The sequence below is a fragment of the Protomyctophum bolini genome, assembly GCF_963924005.1.
Source record: "Protomyctophum bolini genome assembly, chromosome: 13".
In the NCBI taxonomy this organism is placed as follows: Eukaryota; Metazoa; Chordata; class Actinopteri; order Myctophiformes; family Myctophidae; genus Protomyctophum; species Protomyctophum bolini.
This window is the reverse complement of record NC_137874.1, coordinates 38,868,001-38,889,848: the sequence shown is the minus strand read 5'-3', so window position 1 is coordinate 38,889,848 and position 21,848 is coordinate 38,868,001. Positions and strand designations below refer to the sequence as shown.

Here is a 21,848-nt window from a genome sequence, read left to right as displayed (position 1 = left end):
CTAGCCAGAAAGTAGGCTATTGACACACACACACACACACACACACACACACACACACACACACACACTCCCTGGCTTCTTCCTGTGAACATCGACCTGGTTCTTTTAGAGGGGCAGTGTATTCTGGCACTGGTGCTGCTCTGCTGGGACGGGCCCAGCTGGGACTGCTGGCGATGACAGGGCTCCTCCAGACTAACTTTTAGTTGGCCGCACTGGTGCACCTTACTTTTTCATCACACACACACACACACACACACACTCACACTCACACTCACACTCACACTCACACTCACACTCACACACACCAGGCTGCTAAATGTAAGGAGCACAGGTGCGACCAACAGTGGCTAAAAGTTGCAAAAACAGTTGCTGGACAGATTTTTGGGTGCATGTGCTCTGTGTGTCTATATGGTAGCCTGACTCGGCTATGCCTGCCTTTTTTGTGATTGCCTGCTGGCAGTGCTGGTGTGTGTGTGTGTGTGTGTGTGTGTGTGTGTGTGTGTGTGTGTGTGTGTGTGTGTGTGTGTGTGTGTGTGTGTGTGTGTGTGTGTGTGTGTGTGTGTGTGTGTGTGTGTGTGTGTGTGTGTGTGTGTGTGTGTGTGTGTGTGTGTGTGTGTGTGTGTGTGTGTGTGTGTGTGTGTGTGTGTGTGTGTGTGTGTGTGTGTGTGGGGGGGGGGGGGGGGGTGATGGAGCGTGCGTGTATTGATGAAGCTGGAGGGCAACGGTGAGCAAGTTCGAGCTCAACCTTCAAGCTCACAATCAACGTGTCGCATTGTGAGCTTGTAGATCGGACTATTTTTTCTATTAAATTCTGACCGGGAACCCGTTTTGGTGTTAGCATTATGTTATGCTTTAGCTATTGAAAAATAGCAGATCTACAAGCTCATAGCGCGCCACCGAGTGGCGCGCTACGAGCTTGTAGGTCTGCTATTTTTAGAAAAATCGAAGAACGACTGACACTTTCAGAATCTGATCTCAGGTCAGAATGAGGTTAATCAGACCAGTGTGTGTCCAGTGGAAACCTCGTATGAATCTGATCTCAGGTCAGAATGGGTTAAATGAAAGTGGTTCATGCGATGTGTACTGTATATTCAGCTGAAAAGGTTTGAGGGTAAAACACAGACTGCCATGAATCCATCCAGTAGTCTCTCTCAGTGGAGAAACCCCTCCCTCCCTCTGTCATCTCTACACAACTGTTACTGATTAGGCTTCGATTGCTTCAGGCCTTAAACGAATGCCTTCTGTTACTTCACGGCCGGATTTGTATAATCGCCGCCACCGATCGCAGCTGCCGTTTTTCTCCTTCTTTTCATTTGGTTCCATTTGTATATACTCGCAGAGTTAAATTAACACTGGGGGATATTGCACGTTATGCAATATGTTAGCGGTATATGCATATGAATTGAGAGAGGATGAGAATCAATAGTCTCTAACAATGTGTCTGTGTCTGGTCTCAAACCACTGGACCGATGCAGCGCTGTGCATTTTGGGAACGCTGCCAGTAGGAAGTGACTATCCAAACCGTTTTAGATGTTTGAACTTTTATAATTCTATACTGGAACCTGTCAGTGGAGGTCGGATTGGGCTGAAACTTGGACCAATTATGGGGATGATTCGCTGATGTCTCGGCATCAACATCAATGGTCAAATGTGAACTGTAAATGGTGCATTTATACTGTACTGTATGGTGCCTTTATCCAAAGCGCTTTGTAATGTGCTGCACATTCTCTCTCACACACACACACACACACACACACACACACACAGATAATGCGAGGGCGCCAGCCTGCTATCGACGGGACTGGGAGCTGTTAGACTTTAACCGTGTAGTTAGTAGGTTCTAGTGTAGGTCCAGTGGGAGAGTGTTCAGGCGGTTTGGAGGTCAAATCATTTATTTATTTTTTGGCAAATGCGCAACATTCCGCCATTCCGACGCGCTCGATACCAACCCTGTCCCGAAGCCAGTCGTGTCACGTAGTCGGAATGGCGGTGCGTCTTAAGGCCGCTCTGTTCCCACATTTTGTACAACCAATAATGGTCATTGTTGAAGACCAGGGTAGAAGATGGAGGCCTACTTCATTTGTCCATCCGTTTTCAAAATAGCAGATCTACAAGCTCGTAGCACGCCACTCGGTGGCGCGCTACGAGCTTGTATAGGTCTGCTATCTTAGAAGAATCGTGGAAATATTTATTTCAGAAAACTGGAGGATTTAGGAGATTTTTCTTTTTTAATTTCGAGGTCAGGCCTAAATGGGTTAATACAATGCAACAGAAGACGGTGTGTTGTTCCCAGCTTGGTGGTAGACTGCGCCGCAGTCACTAATCACATTGTGAATGTCAGATGTAATTAGTAAATAAACCTTAGCTGTGGCTTTATTTGGATGAGTTTTGTCTCTTGAGTCATGCTCTCGTCGTGGTCCAGACAGAGCAGGTTCAAGACAGTCACTCTTGACTCACTCATTTAGTTTTTCTTTTTCAAGTCGATATAGTTTGTGTTTTTAAGTTAACATAGCTGTGAGTGTAGCTCTCAAACGTTGCATTTTACTTGGATCTCTAGAGAGACTGACACAGGAGTGGATTCTCACTCCCGTCCAATCCAAAAAACCTACGGAAAAATCCCATCCCGTCCCACTCAAACGTTACTCCCACTCCCATCACGCTCCCGTAGTTTATTTATCTTGTTTTTATTAATAGGTAATAGCATTAGGAAAGGTAATGGATTTTGTGTGTTTTCTTTTGTGTTTCATAATTCCAAAGATACGGCACCAGAAACCGTTAATCTGTAGTAATATTATAACAAGGCTAATTCCCGCCCGCTCCCGTTGACTCTTCATTCCCGTCTCGTCCCGTAATATACATTTTAATCCCATCCCACGGGAATCCCACTGGATCCGCGGAAATCCCCCAAAAATGTCACCCTCTACTTGTACTGTAGATCCTCTGCAGCCACTGGTTCTCAAGACACTGAACTTAATTTAGGCCTGACGTCGAAATTAAAAAATGTCTTCTGAATCCTGACAGTTTTCTGAAATACCTACAGTATGTTTCTTTATCAGTGGTGCTCAATATCTCATGTCAAGGACCTCAAAAATGATATGCATTTGGCCACCGTCCCCCGTCTGAACATATGATGTTCCAGGGATGCCCCCAGAAACAAAGATTTTAGTTAAAAACGTTCGCTCTGAAAGAATATATTCAAAGGTATGCGCCACATTTTCACGATTTTTTCAGAAATAGCAGACCTATACAAGCTTAGTGCCGCGCTATGAGCTTGTAGATCTGCTATTTTTCAATAGCTAAAGTATAACATAATGCTTAACCCATTCTGACCGGGAACCCATTTTGGTGTTTAGCATCATGTCATGCTTTAGCTATTGAAAAATAGCAGATCTACAAGCTCATAGCGCGCCACCGAGTGGCGCGCTACGAGCTTGTAGGTCTGCTATTTTTGAAAAATCGAAGAACGACTGACATTTTTAGAATCTGATCTCGGGTCAGAATGGGTTAATCAAGACCAGTGTGTGTCCAGTGGAAACCTCGTATGAATCTGATCTCAGGTCAGAATGGGTTAAAACACCAAAAGGGCTTCCCGCCCAAAATGGGTTAACTGTCTAACTGTCGTTGGAGGTTCCTCCGTGTCTTGCTCAAGGACCGTCGGACACCCAAGATCCACCGGTTTGAATAGCATTAGGAAGCAAGCTACACTTTTAAAAAACAAGCCCTCCCCCACCCAAAAAAGAAAACCGGCAACCGGCAGCGACATCTGACGTCATCATCTGACTGGTCACATACATTCTTGCCGTGCCGTGATTAGACCCTGTGTTGTGTTGTTTTGTCCTGTTGTTTTGTTATTATTATTTTTAAATAATTGTGTAATTGTATTCCATGTGACCTGGTTGTGTCCCCAGTACACCAGTGTCACAAAGCTCTCCTGCCATCCAGAGTCAGAGTGGGCACACGTGAGGTGTGTGCGTTTGTGTTCACTCACCTCTGGGGTGTGTGTGTGTGTGTGTGTGTGTCACAGTGTTCACTCACCTCGCTACCTCGTGTGTGTGTGTGTGTGTGTGTGTGTGTGTGTGTGTGACACTGTGTGTGTGTGTGTGTGTGTGTGTGTGTGTGTGTGTGTGTACACCTCCCTCTGTGGGATTACAGCCCTTGTTTCATGTTTGTCAGCACAGCGCTTCCATTCAGTGCAGGACTCTGAATCATGCTTTTGTTAGCAATGCTCCCCCCTGTAACCTGTGTGTGTGTGTGTGTGTGTGTGTGTGTGTGTGTGTGTGTGTGTGTGTGTGTGTGTGTGTGTGTGTGTGTGTGTGTGTGTGTGTGTGTGTGTGTGTGTGTGTGTGTGTGTGTGTGTGTGTGTGTGTGTGTGTGTGTGTGTGTGTGTGTGTGTGTGTGTGTGTGTGTGTGTGTGTGTGTGTGTGTGTGTGTGTGTGTGTGTGTGTGTGGACAGCAAATTTAGTCATAGTCTTTTGATTACAATTCTATTTACCGGTAGTCATATCTTAGTCATCTGAAAAGATTTAGTGTTAGTCAACTTTTTGTCGACTAATTATCATAAGATTTGAGTCGAATAAATGTAACAGTTTAGTCAGCCTTAAATGTATTTTGTCGGTGCCTTGATGGCGTCATAATGCCAGATTATAATAATTACACTTGGTTGCATGCTGGGAAAAAAATCTATTCGACCAACATTTTTCGTCGTAGCTTTTAGTCGACACAATCCAAATGTATATATTTTCCCTGAAGCTTATTTAATGTTTCAAAAATGATTCGGTGGAGTAAGTATAATTCTGAAGAGATCCGGGTTAGTTATAGGGTGACGTGAGGCTTATAATTCTGAAGAGATCCGGGTTAGTCAGGGTGTCGTACGGTTTAGGGGTTGTGGTTGAACTTACACTTAGCCGTGCGCTGGTGTTATGCACCGAAAATAGCATCCTGGCTTCAGAGGTTAAAAATGGCACGGCAACATATTTCCTTTTTTTCAACAGCATTCATTCACTCTCGGCTTCAGGCATGCCTCAAGACCAGAAGGAGGTCTCCAACCGGATGAGTGACATAAAACATTTAATTGTTTTCCCCAATGCTGGCTATAAAAGAAATGGGGATTTCTGCACAGCTTGAGTGTGCGGAGGCTTTTTTTTATTATTAATTTGGTTTCCTTTTGGCTGTAGTTTTACTGGCTGATGACTGGCCAAGTAGTTCTAACATAGCACCACAATAATTTAGAATTGTTTTAACGCAAATCATCTCTCCTGGGGGTCCATGGCTGGCACTAAACCTTTTCCGATGGGGGGGGGGGGGGGGGTCCGTGGCCAAATATGTTTATGGGGTCCTTGAAACATGAAAGTTTGAGAACCACTGTGACCCTAATAAAATGTTGATGTCCACACAACAAGTATACATGCAGTGGTGGAACAAGTATACATTCTGTGATATAGAAGCAAAAGGTCAGAATTCATACATATTGGCATCAACATGTAGTTGAAGTACCAAAACTGAGACGGAGATTGTTCCATTTCATGTTTTAAAAACGTCTAAAAATAAATAGAAAATGTCCGATCTACAAGCTACAAAGCTACAAGCTCAAAGTACAGCTACAAGTACTGCACTTTGAGCTTGTAGATCTCCTCGTATTAGCCTGTACAGTATGTTATGTTTTAACATTGTGTGTGTGTGTGTGTGTGTGTGTGTGTGTGTGTGTGTGTGCCTGGCAGACTGGCAGATTGCCACCCTGGTGCTGCTGATAGCCGGTGCCGTGTCCACACTCGCAGCCTTCCTGGTGGCGCTCATCTCCCTGTGCCGAGGGACGCAGAGACGACACTATCGCCTGGTGGCCGTGTTCCTGCTCACCGCAGGTGAAACCACTTCTGTTCTGTCTTTTCCTTTTATTAAATTAATATCCATCCATCTTCAACCGCCTATCCGTAGTCGGGTCGCGGGTGCAACAGCTCCACCAGAGTGCTCCAGACTTCCCTCTCCAGAGCAACATTAAGTGACTTCCTCCTGGGGGATTCCGAGACGTTCCATGGCCAGTGAGTCGGTGTATTTCCTCCAACTGTGCCTTGGTCTGCCCCGGGGTCTCCTCCCAGTGGGACGTGCGTCGAGGACCTCCCTAGGGAGGCGCCCGAGAGGCATTCCTAACCAGATGCCAGAAATTTCATTTCAATCAACCTTTATTTCACACATTGATTGTCAGGTATTAGTTAGCCTGCAGGCCCAGCCTGTGTGGTTTCAGGTCTAGAGGGGGCGTGGCCCAGCCTGTGTGGTTTCAGGTCTAGAGGGGCGTGGCCCAGTCTGTGTGGTTTCAGGTCTAGAGGGGCGTGGCCCAGTCTGTGTGGTTTCAGGTCTAGAGGGGCGTGGCCCAGTCTGTGTGGTTTCAGGTCTAGAGGGGCGTGGCCCAGTCTGTGTGGTTTCAGGTCTAGAGGGGCGTGGCCCAGCCTGTGTGGTTTCAGGTCTAGAGGGGGCGTGGCCCAGCCTGTGTGGTTTCAGGTCTAGAGGGGCGTGGCCCAGTCTGTGTGGTTTCAGGTCTAGAGGGGCGTGGCCCAGTCTGTGTGGTTTCTGGTCTAGAGGGGCGTGGCCCAGTCTGTGTGGTTTCAGGTCTAGAGGGGCGTGGCCCAGTCTGTGTGGTTTCAGGTCTAGAGGGGCGTGGCCCAGTCTGTGTGGTTTCAGGTCTAGAGGGGCGTGGCCCAGCCTGTGTGGTTTCTGGTCTAGAGGGGCGTGGCCCAGCCTGTGTGGTTTCAGGTCTAGAGGGGGCGGTACTGTAGCCTGGCCCAGCCTGGGTGGTTTCAGGTCTAGAGGGGGCGGTACTGTAGCCTGGCCCAGCCTGGGTGGTTCCAGGTCTAGAGGGGCGGGTACTGTAGCCTGGCGGTGGAACCTATTGGTTCGCTGATCTGAGCGCCTGCCCACCTCCCATCATCAGTAGAAAACAGCGGAAAAAACACAGATGTCACCAATTTTGGAGCGACGCCCCTCTGCACTGTTATTGGTTAAGTTGTCTCCCACTTCCTATGACAGATTTTCCGATGCAATCTTTTCTTTTTTTAGCCGAATGCGAACTAAAAAAAACTCCTGGGTACAGAGTCTAGGTATTAATTCAACAATTCTTCAGCCAATGGCTGTGTTTTTCAGTGTTTTACCTCCATTTTGGTTTGTAAACGAAGGCCGGCCTGCTGCTCATAAATGGTAGTAGCAGGAATTTCGTTGAATGTTTTGAACCAAGCCGTCTTTGGTAGTGTTTTCTAGCTCGACTGTATGTGTTGTGATCAAAACGGAATGGGCGGTGTCCATTTTGGGTGCACGCCCAAAGTTAAATTACTGCGTACATTACCATGTAAATTACTGTGCACAAAATTAATTACTGGGTACAAATGGACACAAAAGGGTCCATTTGCTTCCTTTTGTTACTGATTCGCCTACTGTTCGATAGCTTCAGTCCTGCAGTCTGACGTATGCATTCTGTTACTTCACGGACCATATTTTATAATCGACACAACCGTTCGCAGCTGCCGTTTTTTTTCTTTTTACCCTAGTGCGCAACAAAATACATTTTGTCAGCATGTCAAATGCCGTAAAAGTGACCGGGCTGTTTCACTGTATACTTTTAGCAATGTTTTAAAAAAGTTAACCACATATATATAGAATGTAAAAGACGTTTTTTTTCTTCTTCCAAGGACCATACCGGTGTCACTACGTCACTGTCTATTCACAACTTTGGCCACAGCTTAACTGTAAACATAGACCTTTTTTTTCCCAGTAAATGCCGGTTCCGTGGGTTGTAACTTTGTACTTGACCATGACGGAAGAACGTTGTGCGTTCTCTCCACGTCTCTATGCAACATCTACATAGGCCAGTGGTGGACACAAGTACTCAATGTTTTTACTTGAGTAAAAGTATCAATACTGCAAGTACAAGTCTGGAATACAACATTTGCTTGAGTAAAATTACACAAGTACTGGTATCAAAATTGTGCAGAATGTCCCGTTTCAAGTTTTCAAATCTATAAAAAAAAACATTTTGAAAATGGCAGATCTACAAGCTCACAACGCGTCGTGATGCGACGCGTTGTGAGCTTGTATATCAGCTATTTCCAAAATGTATATAGGGCTGATGTGGGTAATGAATGCTTTGTAATTATCATCAAAATCTAACTAGTTAACTATGGTTTTCAAATAAATGTAGTGCAGTAAAAAAAAAAAAAGTACAGTATTTGCCTCTGAGATGTAGTGGAGTAGAAGTAAAAGTACCGGAAATAAGAAATACTCGAGTAAAGTATACGTAAGTACAATATATGTACTTAACCCATTCTGGGCGGGAACCCCTTTTGGTGTTCGCATTATGTTATGCTTTAGCTATTGAAAAATAGCAGATCTACAAGCTCGTAGCGCGCCACCAAGTGGCGCGCTACGAGCTTGTAGGTCTGCTATTTTTTTTTAATCGACTGACATAGAAACATAGCTTTTTCAGAAAACTGTCAGGATGTAGAAGACATTTTTAGAATCTGATCTCAGGTCAAAATGGGTTAATTACTTTGCACCACTTTGATTATTTTATTAGACAATAGAAAATGCAACCATACTTTGTTTCGAGTAAAAGTCCAGAATTACAACGCTGTATATAATTATAACAACATATTGCTGCTTCATCATAAGGCCTTCTTGTTCCTCAGACTAAAATGTGAGTGCTGCTGGGACAGAGAGAGGAATGAGGCGTTCTGGGGGTGAGCTCACTTTCTGTGGTGTGGAACGGAGAGTCCCGTGTGAGCCTCAGTGAACTGGCTCTCATGGAGCCGCAGAATGATCACACTTACCCCAAAAAATGTGTTCCCACAGGCTGCTCCCCCAGCTAACAGCCTCTCTCTCTCTCTCTCTCTCTCTCTCTCTCTCTCTCTCTCTCTCTCTCCATCACCACCACTAACACCACCCCTTGTTGCTTAACCCATTCTGAACGGGAACCCCTTTTTGGTGTTTTAACCCATTCTGACCTGAGATCAGATTCACACGAGTTTTCCACTGGGGACACACTGGTCTGATTAACCCATTCTGACCTGAGATCAGATTCTAAAAATGTCAGTCGTTCTTCGATTTAAAAAAAATAGCAGACCTACAAGCTCGTAGCGCGCCACTCGGTGGCGCGCTACGAGCTTGTAGATCTGCTATTTTTCAATAGCTAAAGCATAACATGATGCCAACACCAAAATGGGTTCCCGGTCAGAATGGGTTAAGCATTATGTTTTCCGTTGAGAAATAGCAGATCTACAAGCTCATGGGGCACTCGGTGCCGAGCTTGTAGATCTGCAAGTGGTGAAAATGTGATGCAAATCTTTGAATATATATTCTTTCAGAAACAACATGTTTTCAGATGATTGGGGGTCCAAAAATGTGACATGAAAATGTTTGTTGGACGACTGACCTGAAAACATGAGGTTTTTCAGAAAACTGTCAGGATTTAGAGGGAATTCGTAGACTCGTCCTCGGGTCTAAATGGGTTAAAATGGGGCCTCTCACTTAGGAAGTGTCGTGTCCTCAAATATACATGTAGCCGATCTACAAACTACAGCATCTATTCCAATCGCTATTCCCGTTATGACCGATTCCATTTTTATTTATTTGTTATGTTTTTTTTTCTTCCTGTTTTCTGGTTACAGTAACAGGAGTTTTCACTACATGGTGTTTGTGATGTGATGTAAGCTTACCCTAATCACAGTAAACATCATGTCTTCAGTCATTTTCAAGTTACTGTAGTACAGTATAGTCACTTCAGTTGGCTGGAGTAGATTGTGATGAAATCCTATGTATTGAATTGAGAATCAATTTGAATAGAAAGAATCGTTTTGAATCTGGAAAATAAATGCTTTTGCATGCGGTTATGGTTAGGGTTTTGGGATGTAGGGTTAGTATGGGGCTCTATGGTTGGAATATTAATAATAATATCAGATTCATGGGTGCATACTAGTATGTGAAACTTCCCTCTTCATCTATCTTGAAGGCAACTAAGCATTACAGAACTTGCCGATGCGGTGTCAGGTGGCGCTTATGACTCCCGTTTCAAAACGAAATAGTACCCCCTCTCGTCTTTGTAGTTAAAATGGTAAATGGGAGTATTTCTTTTCACCCAGTCTCACACACATTCATACACCGGCGGCGCATTCAGTGTCTTGGGCAGTCTGCAGTAACTCTGGGGGAGCGGACTGGGAAAGATGTGGGAACCTTCTGGGGGGGGGGGGGGGGGGGGGTGGTCCGGGAGCGGGCTGGGAAGATGTGGGAACCTTCTGGTTCCCAAGCGGGCCGCTCTACCTCCTGAGCCGCTGCCTCCCGTTCTCGGTTGGTTCCTAGTCCTGGTGCTTCGCGGGGGAATCTCTCTGGCTAAAGCTAATTGCAGTCTTAATCAAACCACGTTTCTAACACCATGCAATTAAAACACATCCTTCCTCAATCCTCACAGACGCATAAATATAGCAATATGAAAAAACTAACGAGGCGTAAACGGCCACGACCCGCTCAACTAAAATGTGTGTTCCACAGTTTTTGGGGTTTCTGTGCTGACACAGCTGTGTGAGTGAGAATTCTCTGATCAATCAGTAGTAGTCACAGACTTTACACGTCACTGTTTAGTTGTTCTAGTTCAGCACAAAAAGAACCAAACCTGATTCGAGTCAAAAGGCGGATGCTCTTTCTTTCTTTCTTTCTTTCTTCCGTCCGTCTGTCCAAACCCACCTCAAAATTGTTCCTGTGTGCGTGGGGATGAAGGGGAGACTGTTTAGGCCTGTCACAAAGATGCAAAACGATATACTACTACATCTGTGACTAAATGGTCGTATGAAAGCAGGGAATCATAGCTTCAAATGTACTTATTGGTTGTTCGGTTTGACCCACCAGTTTTGGAGATATTACTTGTAGAGTAATTAATGTCTTGCAGAAAACAGAGAGTTGAGAAAACAGGCTTGAAAGGTTCACTTCTGTGGTCTCTACACCTATAGCTACATGTTTAAGCATTTATTTCATATTTACAGTGTGTGTGTCCAGTGGAAACCTCGTATGAATCTGATCTCAGGTCAGAATGGGTTAAACGGTATAAAACATCAGTTTCTCTGATTGAGCCTTTTGGAGTGAAAATCGGAGCACCTCTACAATAACTCATTATGTGTCCGACTCCAAACGGATCGGGACCGGGTGGTTCCTCCATTGCATTATGGAAAAAAGACCGCAAATGCAGGCGGTTCTGTTTTCTGTGCAGGTCCAGCGACGGCATAATGGAAACCCCGTCATATTCCAGGATTCAATCGTGATTATTATTTTTTCCACCTACGGTTCCCAACACGGTCTCTCACTTTGGTCGCCAACCGGCGTCAGTACGCCAGAATAAAACCAACCAGCGTGTGTAGTACTAGTCAGTACGCCAGAATAAAACCAACCAGCGTGTGTTCTGTAGTAGTACGCCAGAATAAAACCAACCAGCGTGTGTTCTGTAGTAGTACGCCAGAATAAAAGCAGGAGCACCGCAAACGTAAACACGGTGAATTGAGAACAGAACAAGCGGCTACTGTACTTCATGTTACTGTACTTGGCTTGTTGCTGCATGTGTGCCCGGCCTAACCCATTTAGGCCTGACATCGAAATGAAAAAATCACACCCCGTGTGAACTGAGTGGTGCAACTCCCCTCTCTCTCTCTCTCTCTCTCTCTCTCTCTCTCATTAGCAGGCAACAGTGCAGCTGTCTCTCTGTTTCTGGCACAACAGCGCCCCCTACTGGTACTCATAGTGGTGCTCATTAACGTCACATAGGTGAACACGGACATTGCTGTTCCTCCTTGGAGTGGAAACAAAAGTATTCTGAAAGAATACATATTCAAAGAAGTGTGTCGCATTTTCACGATTTAAAAAAAAATAGCAGACCTATACAAGCTCATAACGCGCCACTCGGTGGCGCGCTATATGAGCTTGTAGATCTGCTATTTTTCGATAGCTAAAGTATAACATAATGCAAAACCAAAGAGAATAGAAATCATCAGAGCACACATGGCTTCGCTGTTCTTCGGGGGGGAACTCGGAGCTCGTTGGCTTTTGATACTCGTACGTAGACGCAGGAATCCGCCCCGTGACTGCCTGGAAAGAAAATCGGAACAGAGTCTTTAAAGTGGCCGATCTACGAGCTGCACAAACGGTTCGCAATTGTGACACGTTGTGAGCTTGTAGATCTGCAGTCTACTGTATTTTTAGAACATTCTTTGAAAAATGTGTTCCTATATAAAAAGCTTAACCCTTTCGCGGCGGGAACCCCTTTTGGTGTTAGCATTATGTTATGCTTTAGCTTTTTGAAAAATAGCAGATCTACAAGCTCATAGCGCGCCACTCGGTGGCGGTAGCTTGTAGGTCTGCTATTTTTCAAAAATCGAAGAACGACTGACATAGAAACATAGCTTTTTCAGAAAACTGGAGGACTGTCAGGATGTAGAAGACATTTTTAGAATCTGATCTCAGGTGGGTTAAAGTGTTTTAGCAGTTTTAAGTATCTGCTAATGCAGCTCTGGGGCCGATGAAAAAAAAGGACTGATGTTTTTTTTTGGGGGAGTGCATGCTGTCTACGTGCTGCCAGACCAGAGCCCAGGCCCACATTGAGCCTGATGTTCTTTTGGGGGAGTGCATGCTGTCTACGTGCTGCCAGACCAGAGCCCAGGCCCACATCGAGCCTGCCTCTGGAAGCACTGACGCATTGGCTCCTTCAACGTCAAGCCAATGTTATACAGCAATGGTTTCCAAACAGCGGTCGAAACACAACCGCAGCCTCACTTATAAACGTGGTGCCCTGACCATAACGTTTGCCAGAGTTTTCCCCAGTACACATTTGGACTATACGGTACGACAAAGAGATGTCCTGTTTATGGAATCCACATACACACACATATACCTCCTACCTCAGGCTGAATGTATACTTATCGCTGTTGTCGGGCAGAAACCGCCATTGTTTCACTTTTTGTATTTTTTCTTTTTCCCCCTAAACGAACGTCCTATTTCATATACTTGCAGTGCAAAGCAACACCCTTTGAGCTTGAGTTTTGAGCTTTGAGCTTGAATTTGAATCCTGAAACGGAACAGTTTTGGACATTGAATGAACGACTTTTAGCTATAGGGAAAGCAAACCTTCCATTCAATAAACGCGTGCGTGACGTGTGATTGTGCCCATCGCTACAATGTTTCCACCTGACAGAGACGTTATGCTGAACTGAGGTCTTTTCCGACCCTGCCCAGGTGGAATAAATAAGACAAACACGCAGGAGTAGCTGTGACCTTTAAAGGCAGCACAAATCCTGAGGCTTTAATGTGACTCCTGGCTGTTGGGACAATGGACCCTTACAGGTCTCCCCCCCCTGCCTTCTTTTTAGCGTACAAGTAATCTTTGTCTGGTTCTGTCCATCTGGGCCGGGCAGTCTTTCAAAGGGACCAGTCAGTGTGAATGGGAGTCTAAATTGCAGGGGACGTAATCTCCGTGGCTTTGGCTGTTTTCCATTTAGTGAAAACATGCAGATGCAGTGTTTTCCTTTCCCTGTGTGTGTGTGTGTGTGTGTGTGTGTGTGTGTGTGTGTGTCTGTGTGTGTGTGTGTGTGTGTGTGTGTGTGTGTGTGTGTGTGTATGTGTGTGTAATTGCCTGGAGGGGCCAGGCTTTTAGAATAATGTCTCCCCTTATAGCTATAGCTGCCTGCACGACCCGACGAGAGAACAGCAGTGGGGAGGAGGTTGTGTTAAAACCACTTAACCCATTCTGACCTGAGATCAGATTCATACGAGGTTTCCACGGGACACACACTGGTCTGATTAACCTCATTCTGACCTGAGATCAGATTCTAAAAAAATGTCAGTCGTTCTTCGATTTTTCAAAAATAGCAGACCTACAAGCTCGTAGCGCGCCACTCGGTGGCGCGCTATGAGCTTGTAGATCTGCTATTTTTCAATAGCTAAAGCATAACATGATGCTAACCCCAAAACGGGTGCCCGGTCAGAATGGGTTAAAACCTCTCTGGACTTTGTAAACCATTGCCCATACAATGTACTCAACCTCAGTATTGAGTACGGAGACACTATACGCCTCTCAGCCATTATAAAATACCCGGTAACCTGAGACCTCGTGTGGCTTATTGCTTTAATAACTCCTCCTGCTGGTCCTGATAAAAAAAAGTGAGGGCAGAAAATTGAAGACGCCAATTGTGATTGGCCGGAATGAAAGCAAAGTGAGGAAGCCAATGTGTGACTGGCCGGAATGTGATGATGTGTGATGATAATAGCCCCTCACTTCATATGAGAATGATTTTTATGCGGCTTTTCGACCCGTCACATTTGCCATTGACAATGAAAGGATAATTTAAGATAACATAAGTTGACAAATTAATTCATGAGGAAGTATATAATTTTTTTTATTGGATGATGTACGATTGTAAGAGCGCCCCTCACTTCACACGAGAGTGATCTTTATTGATAGGACAGTAGACCTATCTCGAAGAGCGAGATGGGGAGTGACACGCTGAAAAGGTCGTTTGGATCGGGATTTGAACCCACGACACGCCATCAGGCTGGCATTAGTAGGACCGCTATGCCAGCGGCCCAGGCTTTGCTTTTTTACAAGATACAATCTTGCATACCCCCCCCCCCCAAAAAAAAATTCAAAGACTCGTTCAAAAAAACACATTGATTACCAATCATCTATAAGCTGATCGTGTCAAAGCGTCATGTTGTCTTGCATGTTAGATCGGCTGTTCTCGCCCCAAAACGTTACAGCCCCAGAATACTGATGATGACGCTAGGGTTCAAAGTGTTTGAACACCCCCCCCCCGGGCCTTTTAGCCTATATAGCTCCTCTCTTGACTGTGTGCAGCTTGCTGTGGAAGTGGCGTGCGGTATGCGTGTGTTTTTGTCAGCCAGAAATATGAGCTCAGCAGCCAGCCAGCCAGCCAGCCCAGGCCGGGCTGCATCAACACCACACTCACATTCCTGGGCAGCAGAAAGACATGTCTTCTCCCCGCTGGCTGCATCGCTCCATCTGTCCTACAGCAGGGAAGAGAAGGTGGTGCAGAGAGAGAGAGAGAGAGAGAGAGAGAGAGAAGGAGAGAGGGAGGGAGGGAGGGATGGAGGGGTGGAGGAAGAGAGAGAGGAAGACTGAGAGAGAAATAGAGAGAGACAGACGGGGAGAGAGAGAGAAAGAGAGAAAGAGAGAGGGAGACAGAGAGACAGAGATAGAAACAGAGAGAAATGGAGGGAGGGATATAGAGAGAGGGCGAGAGAGAAAGTGTGCTTTGGAAATGACTCAACCCCCCTTGTGTCTTTGAGAGGCCTTGTGCTACCGCTGCGACCGCGGCACGCTAGGGCCGCCCTCGCCTCGAGCAATTAATGGGGGGAAAAAAAGGAGATTGCTAAAGGAGAAAAGGAACCACTGCAATTTCTCATGCTGTGGAGTCTGCAGTAAATTCTCTGTGTGTGTGTGTGTGTGTGTGTGTGTGTGTTACAAATTGGTCTTAATTAATGCTAAAAGGTGTTCTAGCGCTGCCTGTCAGAATCAACTTGGTATTGTCACATCACTGCTTAAAGGTGTAAAAAAAAGACGTTGGTGATTATTTTTATTTATTTTTAGTGTGTGCGTGCTCCATCTTATGTAGTTTTCGTGAGAAGCGAGGAGGATAGAGAGATAGTAGCCATACTATCGGATGATTCTGACTCCAAATGACTCAGTCAGTGATCGGCAATTCACCCAATCTGGAGAAACCGATCCGTTATATCATTTAAGTGGTATAAAAGTCAATAAGATGTATATAAACATATAAATAAACATTTTAAACTCTTTTTTTTTAAACTCTTTCAACCATCCATTGTGTCTATAGGGCTGGCCTGGCCCGTGACAGTTTAATATCACTTTGCATCTTTGTGACAGGCCTAAACAGTCTCCCCTTCCTCCTCACACACACAGGAACAGTTTGGAGGATTTGGTGGGTTTTGACATGTATACAAATTGTCAAATATTCCCCTCACGCACAAGATCGGCATCGTCGGACCGTAACAGAGCAGCCCTAATCAAAGGGTTGCGTATTAATGGATTGTCCAAAATATGACAGCTCTAAAGACCTGGAGGCGTGATCAATGCCATTTGGCTATTCTGAGTGGCCAAAGAGCATTGATCACGCCTCCAGGTCTTTAGTTTACTCAAGTTAGGTAATAAGACCTGGTACTTATAAGACATGCAAAATACAGCCCTGTGTCTCTCATTCGCAAATTAAAATGAAATCGCAATATCCCTTTGAAAGATTGCATATGACCCCCAGAGTCATTCTGCCTCACATCACATGCAACACCAGCTTTATACCGATGTGAGAAGGAATTGCAGCCGCCAGTATTTTAGCAGACCACAAAATGTGCCTCTGCTCTGTGCACATTGCGCACACACGTGCTGCGTGCACATTCACACACACACACTTGCGCACACAGTGCTGCCAAGTCATTTAACCACAATCTCCACGGAGAGATGATTTGGCTCTTGGACGGCTTTAGAAGAAGTCATTAGCGTGATATCAGGGTTAAAGTTATATCACCTCTGTGGTGGAACACATTGATGTGGATTGTTAGACAGTCGAACCGCAAGCACACTGGAATGGATCGGAACGGAACGGAATGGAATGCATGGAGGTGGAAGGGAAGGAAAAATGAAACGCTGCTGTCAGGGGCGTGCACACATAGACAACAAAGGGGGCTTCTGCCCCTGCCCTTTTTATCCGTCTGTAAAACAACGTAACTGCCCTCTCCAGACCTGCATTTACTATGGTGAAAGAAATGCAAATGTCCACCGCATCTCCAGTAGATAAAGAGTGCAGGATTGTGCCCCGAAAATGGCAGATCTACAAGCTCACAATGTGTCGCGCTGTGACACGTTGAGAGCTTGTAGATCTGCTATTTTCGCTGTTTTGGGCCAAAAGTGCCCTCTTATGGGGTTTCAGCCCCTGCCTCTCTAACACTCTTAACACGTGCCTGAAAAAGAGCAGTGGGCGGACAAAGTGCTTGAGTAAAAAGTATTGATACAAATGATGTACTGGAGGAGTACATGTGTAAGTATATATTTTTTAATATCGGTGCATTGCTGTATTGCAATGCACAATGTGTCACATTGCAACGTGTTGTGAGCTTGTACATCTGCCATTTTCGCTATAATATAAAAGGCCTTAAATATGGTGAAAAAATAAGAGTCAAAAGCACAATATCTGTCTTTGGAACGTTAGTACAGTTAAAAATGTACTTAATGCGCAGTACTTAAGTAAATTGTCGGGTGATAAATGCCCAAAACTACTGATTCAAATAAAAGAAAAAACTGATATATAAGCTCAAAGCTTGTCGCTTCACGCCACGTTTTGAGCTTGTAGATCTGCTACTTTTCTTGCTTTTGTATGACGTAATAGGATGAACTCAAACATCTAAACTAAACTATGGAGATACAGATCGCTTCTGGCCGACAGCGATGAAATGTACTTCGCTGCTGATAAAGAGCAACGGCACGGCAGAAAAGTAGAGTTCCGTTAACCCATTCTGACCTGAGATCAGATTCATACAAGGTTTCCACTGGACACACACTGGTCTGATGAACCCATTCTGACCTGAGATCAGATTCTGAAAAATGTCAGTCGTTCTTCGATTTTTCAAAAATAGCAGACCTACAAGCTCGTAGCGCGCCACTCGGTGGTGCGCTATGAGCTTGTAGATCTGCTGTTTTTCAATAGCTAAAGCACGACATGATGCTAACACCAAAACAGGTTCCCGGTCAGAATGGGTTAAAGAGTTGATGGGAAGCCGATATGGTGTAATTGGGCCTGGTGTATCTTGATCCTTGCCTTTTGTTTTTGACACAATTCCTGTTTTTAAACCAGTTATTTAGACGGGCCCGTAAAAAAAAAGAATCCTTCATTTCCTCATTGGATGGTCTGTTACGGGAATTGTAGATCAGCCTCCTGCGGATTTTTATCTTTTAGCCGCTTCTACTCGAGATGATATAATCGTCCCCTTTTCGCCCTGAGCAACCGCCGTCCGTCCGTGTGCTCGTCTGAATGCGGAGCTTGGGAGGCTCTGGCGGACGGAAAGCGACGTCACACGAGACCACTGTCTCGTTTACCTGACGGGTGGAGAATGTGAAGTGTCAAAAAAGCATCTCTGTTTGGCTACTTTGACATATTATATCGCTGCTGTCGAACGTCTTATTATCCATGTTTGATGCCCTACTACTTGATCATACTGCAGTGTTGGTTTGATTGATTGATTGATTGAAAACTTAACAGTTTGCAGAACAAGTGCAGGAAAGTACAGTTCAATACAAGGTCTGCTAAGAGGATTTAAAATAACACAAGATTCAATGTATCCCCCGAGCAAGCAGGCAGGCTTTATTAGCTCAGTGGTAACAAAACAAAAAAATCAGCACTGCGCAACGACACCGGGTTCGAATCCGGGGTAGAAGAGGAACGTTACATTACAGTTAAAAAATATATATTTTATCCCACAATTTCTTAACCCATTTCTTTCATCCAGTGTCAATTATCTAATGTAATCCTGGGCTCTACACTCCAACGGACTGACCTCATGCTTCCTTCAGTGCATGAGCGTCCTCCAAACCACTTCTGCATACGTCCCCATGGTTGGACATGGCGCGTGGAAGGAACACGTTATACCAACCAGTTCCTTTATTTCCCCTCCGTCAGGCGCCCCGGCTGACCAGGGGGAGGCAGTATATTATATAGAGACCAGGATTACAGCCATGTTTTCTTTGTGTGTGTGAGGTCAGGGTACCAACTCGTCATATATTCATGTATTTGTGTTGTTTTGTCGTTGTTTGTGCAGTGGTGCTGCAGTCGTGCGCGCTGGTCCTCTACCCCATCAAGTTCATCGACGGGACGGTCCTGCAGACCTACCACGAGTTCAACTGGGGCTACGGCCTGGGCTGGGGCGCCACCATCTTCATGCTGGGAGGGGGCATCCTGTTCTGCCTGCGCACCGACATCTACGAGGACGCCACCTACTGAGGGGCCTTCGCAGCGCCGTACCGCCACACCGAGGACGGACGGACGGACTCACGCATAGACCTTTCACACCGCCAGGACAACCAGGGTGACCAGATCCAAAACTGTTCATTTGAGGGACAGAAGTATCGCTTGTGTGGGACGGGACGCGGGTATACCAACTTATTACTTTAAGTAATTGCCTTGATGTGATATGGTCATATTCGACCATATAGGCTCTAATATTGGCCTATTATTTTGTTATTAAACCCCTCTGGCGTCTCACGTTTTGTTTTTAAAATGCACATTTCGGTCACGGGTGGTATAGATAGACGACTTGGTACCGTCTGTAGCCTTAAGGGGATATTTCTCATGTTATTTTAACATGCTTAAAAGTCACATATTGCACGAATCGAGGGCTTTACAACAGAAGGCCAACTATTAGGGGACTAACTATTCACGGCATTTGAGCACTGCCGTCTGTCCGTCTGCCTGTCACAATGTGGGACGGGGGGGTCTCAATTTGTGGGACGCCTGAAAAGTCTTGGAAAATGAGGGGACTGTCCCAGTCCCACTGACTGGTCACCCTACAGGACACAGGATACAGACCGCTCACAACGCCAGGACACACACACGCACAGACCGTTCACACCGCCAGGACACACACGCAACAGACCGTTCACACCGCCAGGACACACACGCAACAGACCGTTCACAATGCCAGGACACACACGCAACAGACCGTTCACAACGCCAGGACACACACGCAACAGACCGTTCACAATGCCAGGACACACACGCAACAGACCGTTCACAATGCCAGGACACACACGCAACAGACCGTTCACAACGCCAGGACCGTTCACAACGCCAGGACACACACACGCATCAGACCGTTCACACATACGTTCCGCCGCCCTGTGTGTCTTTGAGGCAGCGGTGGCCGAACGGTTTTGCGGAGCGGTCTTGACATCGGAAGGTCGCTAGTTCGTATCCCCGGACCGGCACGTTAAAATTACCACCGCTGAAGTGCCCTTGGACAAGGCATTGAACCCCCTACCATGAAATGAGCAGGGCCTGGCTGTAAACAAGTTCTTGAGCTTAGTCCAGTTACCCTGCAGGGTAAACATAGTACCTTTCCTTTCCTTTCCTCTGCTGCTGTGCTCACACGCTCGACGCTCGGTTCTCAAACATTTTCGTGCCAACAAGAACCCCCCCCCCCTCCCCCTCCGAATTGATACTGTACGTATGTGGTACCCACAGAAGAGAAGGAAAACAAATGCTAATTTATACAAAGAGTTTCAATATTTGTCGAGGAAAAACAAACAACAAATTAAACGGCGGATTTTGGTAGAAGTTTGTATACGATCTGCTATTTGTAGGGTTTGTAGATCTGCTATTTGTAGGGCTGCCACTGTGGATGTATTATTTTCTTAGCGGTTATTCCATCGATGAATCGAATAATCCCAAAGAATACGTTGAAAAGTGCAGATCTACAGTACACGCTCTCGTGCAACGCATTGGAGAGCTTGTAGATCTTTTGAACATGTTTTCTTTTAACTTTTGACGCCTTAATAGAATGCCCGAAATAGGGATCGTTTTACTAATCGACTGTTTTATTGAAATATTTATAATTGATTATTCTTTTTAAATATCGGTTGAGTCAATTAGGGTTGCAGCCGTATTTCCTCGTCCTCTGTCTTTCTCACTCTGGCATGTTGATATATCCAGACTGTAGTGTGAGGAGCTATTTCAGACCGTGGTCTTGCGTGGGTCAGGGGCCTTCAACAGGGGGTCCGGGACCCTTATGGGGGTCCTCAGAGATACTGCAGGAGTGCCAACCAAATCTTTGTGCGATAGGACACTTTATTTTTTAGCATTTATTTTTTTACATGAACCAATTGAACCCCTCGCATCCCTGTTCTGGGGGGGGGAACGTTGGTTGAAAATAGCAGATCTACAAGCTGTCGGCGAAGAGGTTTGGTGTACAGGGGCCGGGTTAAGAGCAGACCAGGTAAGTACCAAGCCAAAGGTCAAGTTCACAAAATATTGAGGGTTTAACTAAGTGGTTAAATGTCCGAAAACATACACTTTGACATTAGTCCGGACGGAGGGTCCCTGCTTCATCTCTCTCAAAAAGGTTGAAGACAACGGGAGGCGATAGTTCCCTTCCCTCCCCTTAACGGCCAGTGGCGGCCTCACCTCACCCCGGCCCGGCCCCCGGCCCGGGCCCAGGGGGGGCCACTAAACGGGTTGAGGTTCGAGAGGGTGAAGTCAAACCCTGGAGAAAGTTCTGGACGCGTTTGAGCCCATGCAGGGCTCCGGACCTTTCTACAGCACACTGCCCCATCGGTCCCAGGCTTTTGTTTGGTCACCCACAAACCAGCCAGGCGGATGAATCTGAAAAGGGACTGATTTTTAGCTCCGTTTTTCTTTTTCTTTTTCTTTTTCTTTTCTTTTTCTTCTTCTTTTCTTTTGTATTCTGTTTTGTAACGTCGTGTGTGTGACAATGAAGTGTTGTTTAATGTATCGACGATGCTGTCGTTTTTCTACTTGCTAAATAATGTGAATAATGCTGATCGACCAGATGGAGATCTGTGGGGGACTGTATAGCCTCACATCTCTCCTTCATAGCTTGAAAACATATTTACTTTCTGCTGTCTCCTCCTCCTCCTCCTCCTGGACAGCTGGTAGTGTAAAGTAAAACCAGTGACCCTGACACATATAATGCTGGCTTGTGGTGGTGGACAACATTGACATAAGTTAAGAATTGTCTGCCACGGACATACAAAATGAGCAGATCAATAATATTACCAGAAAGAGCCCTGCATGACC

General features: G+C 45.6%; 1 protein-coding gene across 1 annotated transcript in view; it reads left to right on the top strand.

The window, feature by feature from the left end:
- Positions 1-21,640, top strand: part of LOC308327330 (transmembrane protein 47-like) — a 28,356-nt gene extending 6,716 nt beyond the window's left edge. Inside the window, exons 2-3 of the mRNA XM_080780668.1 lie at positions 5,718-5,858; positions 18,856-21,640. Of these exons, the coding sequence (XP_080636794.1) occupies positions 5,718-5,858; positions 18,856-19,037 (323 nt within the window). The 3' untranslated portion in view covers positions 19,038-21,640. The remainder of the gene's footprint in view (positions 1-5,717; positions 5,859-18,855) is intronic.
- The last annotated feature ends 208 nt before the right edge of the window (positions 21,641-21,848 follow it).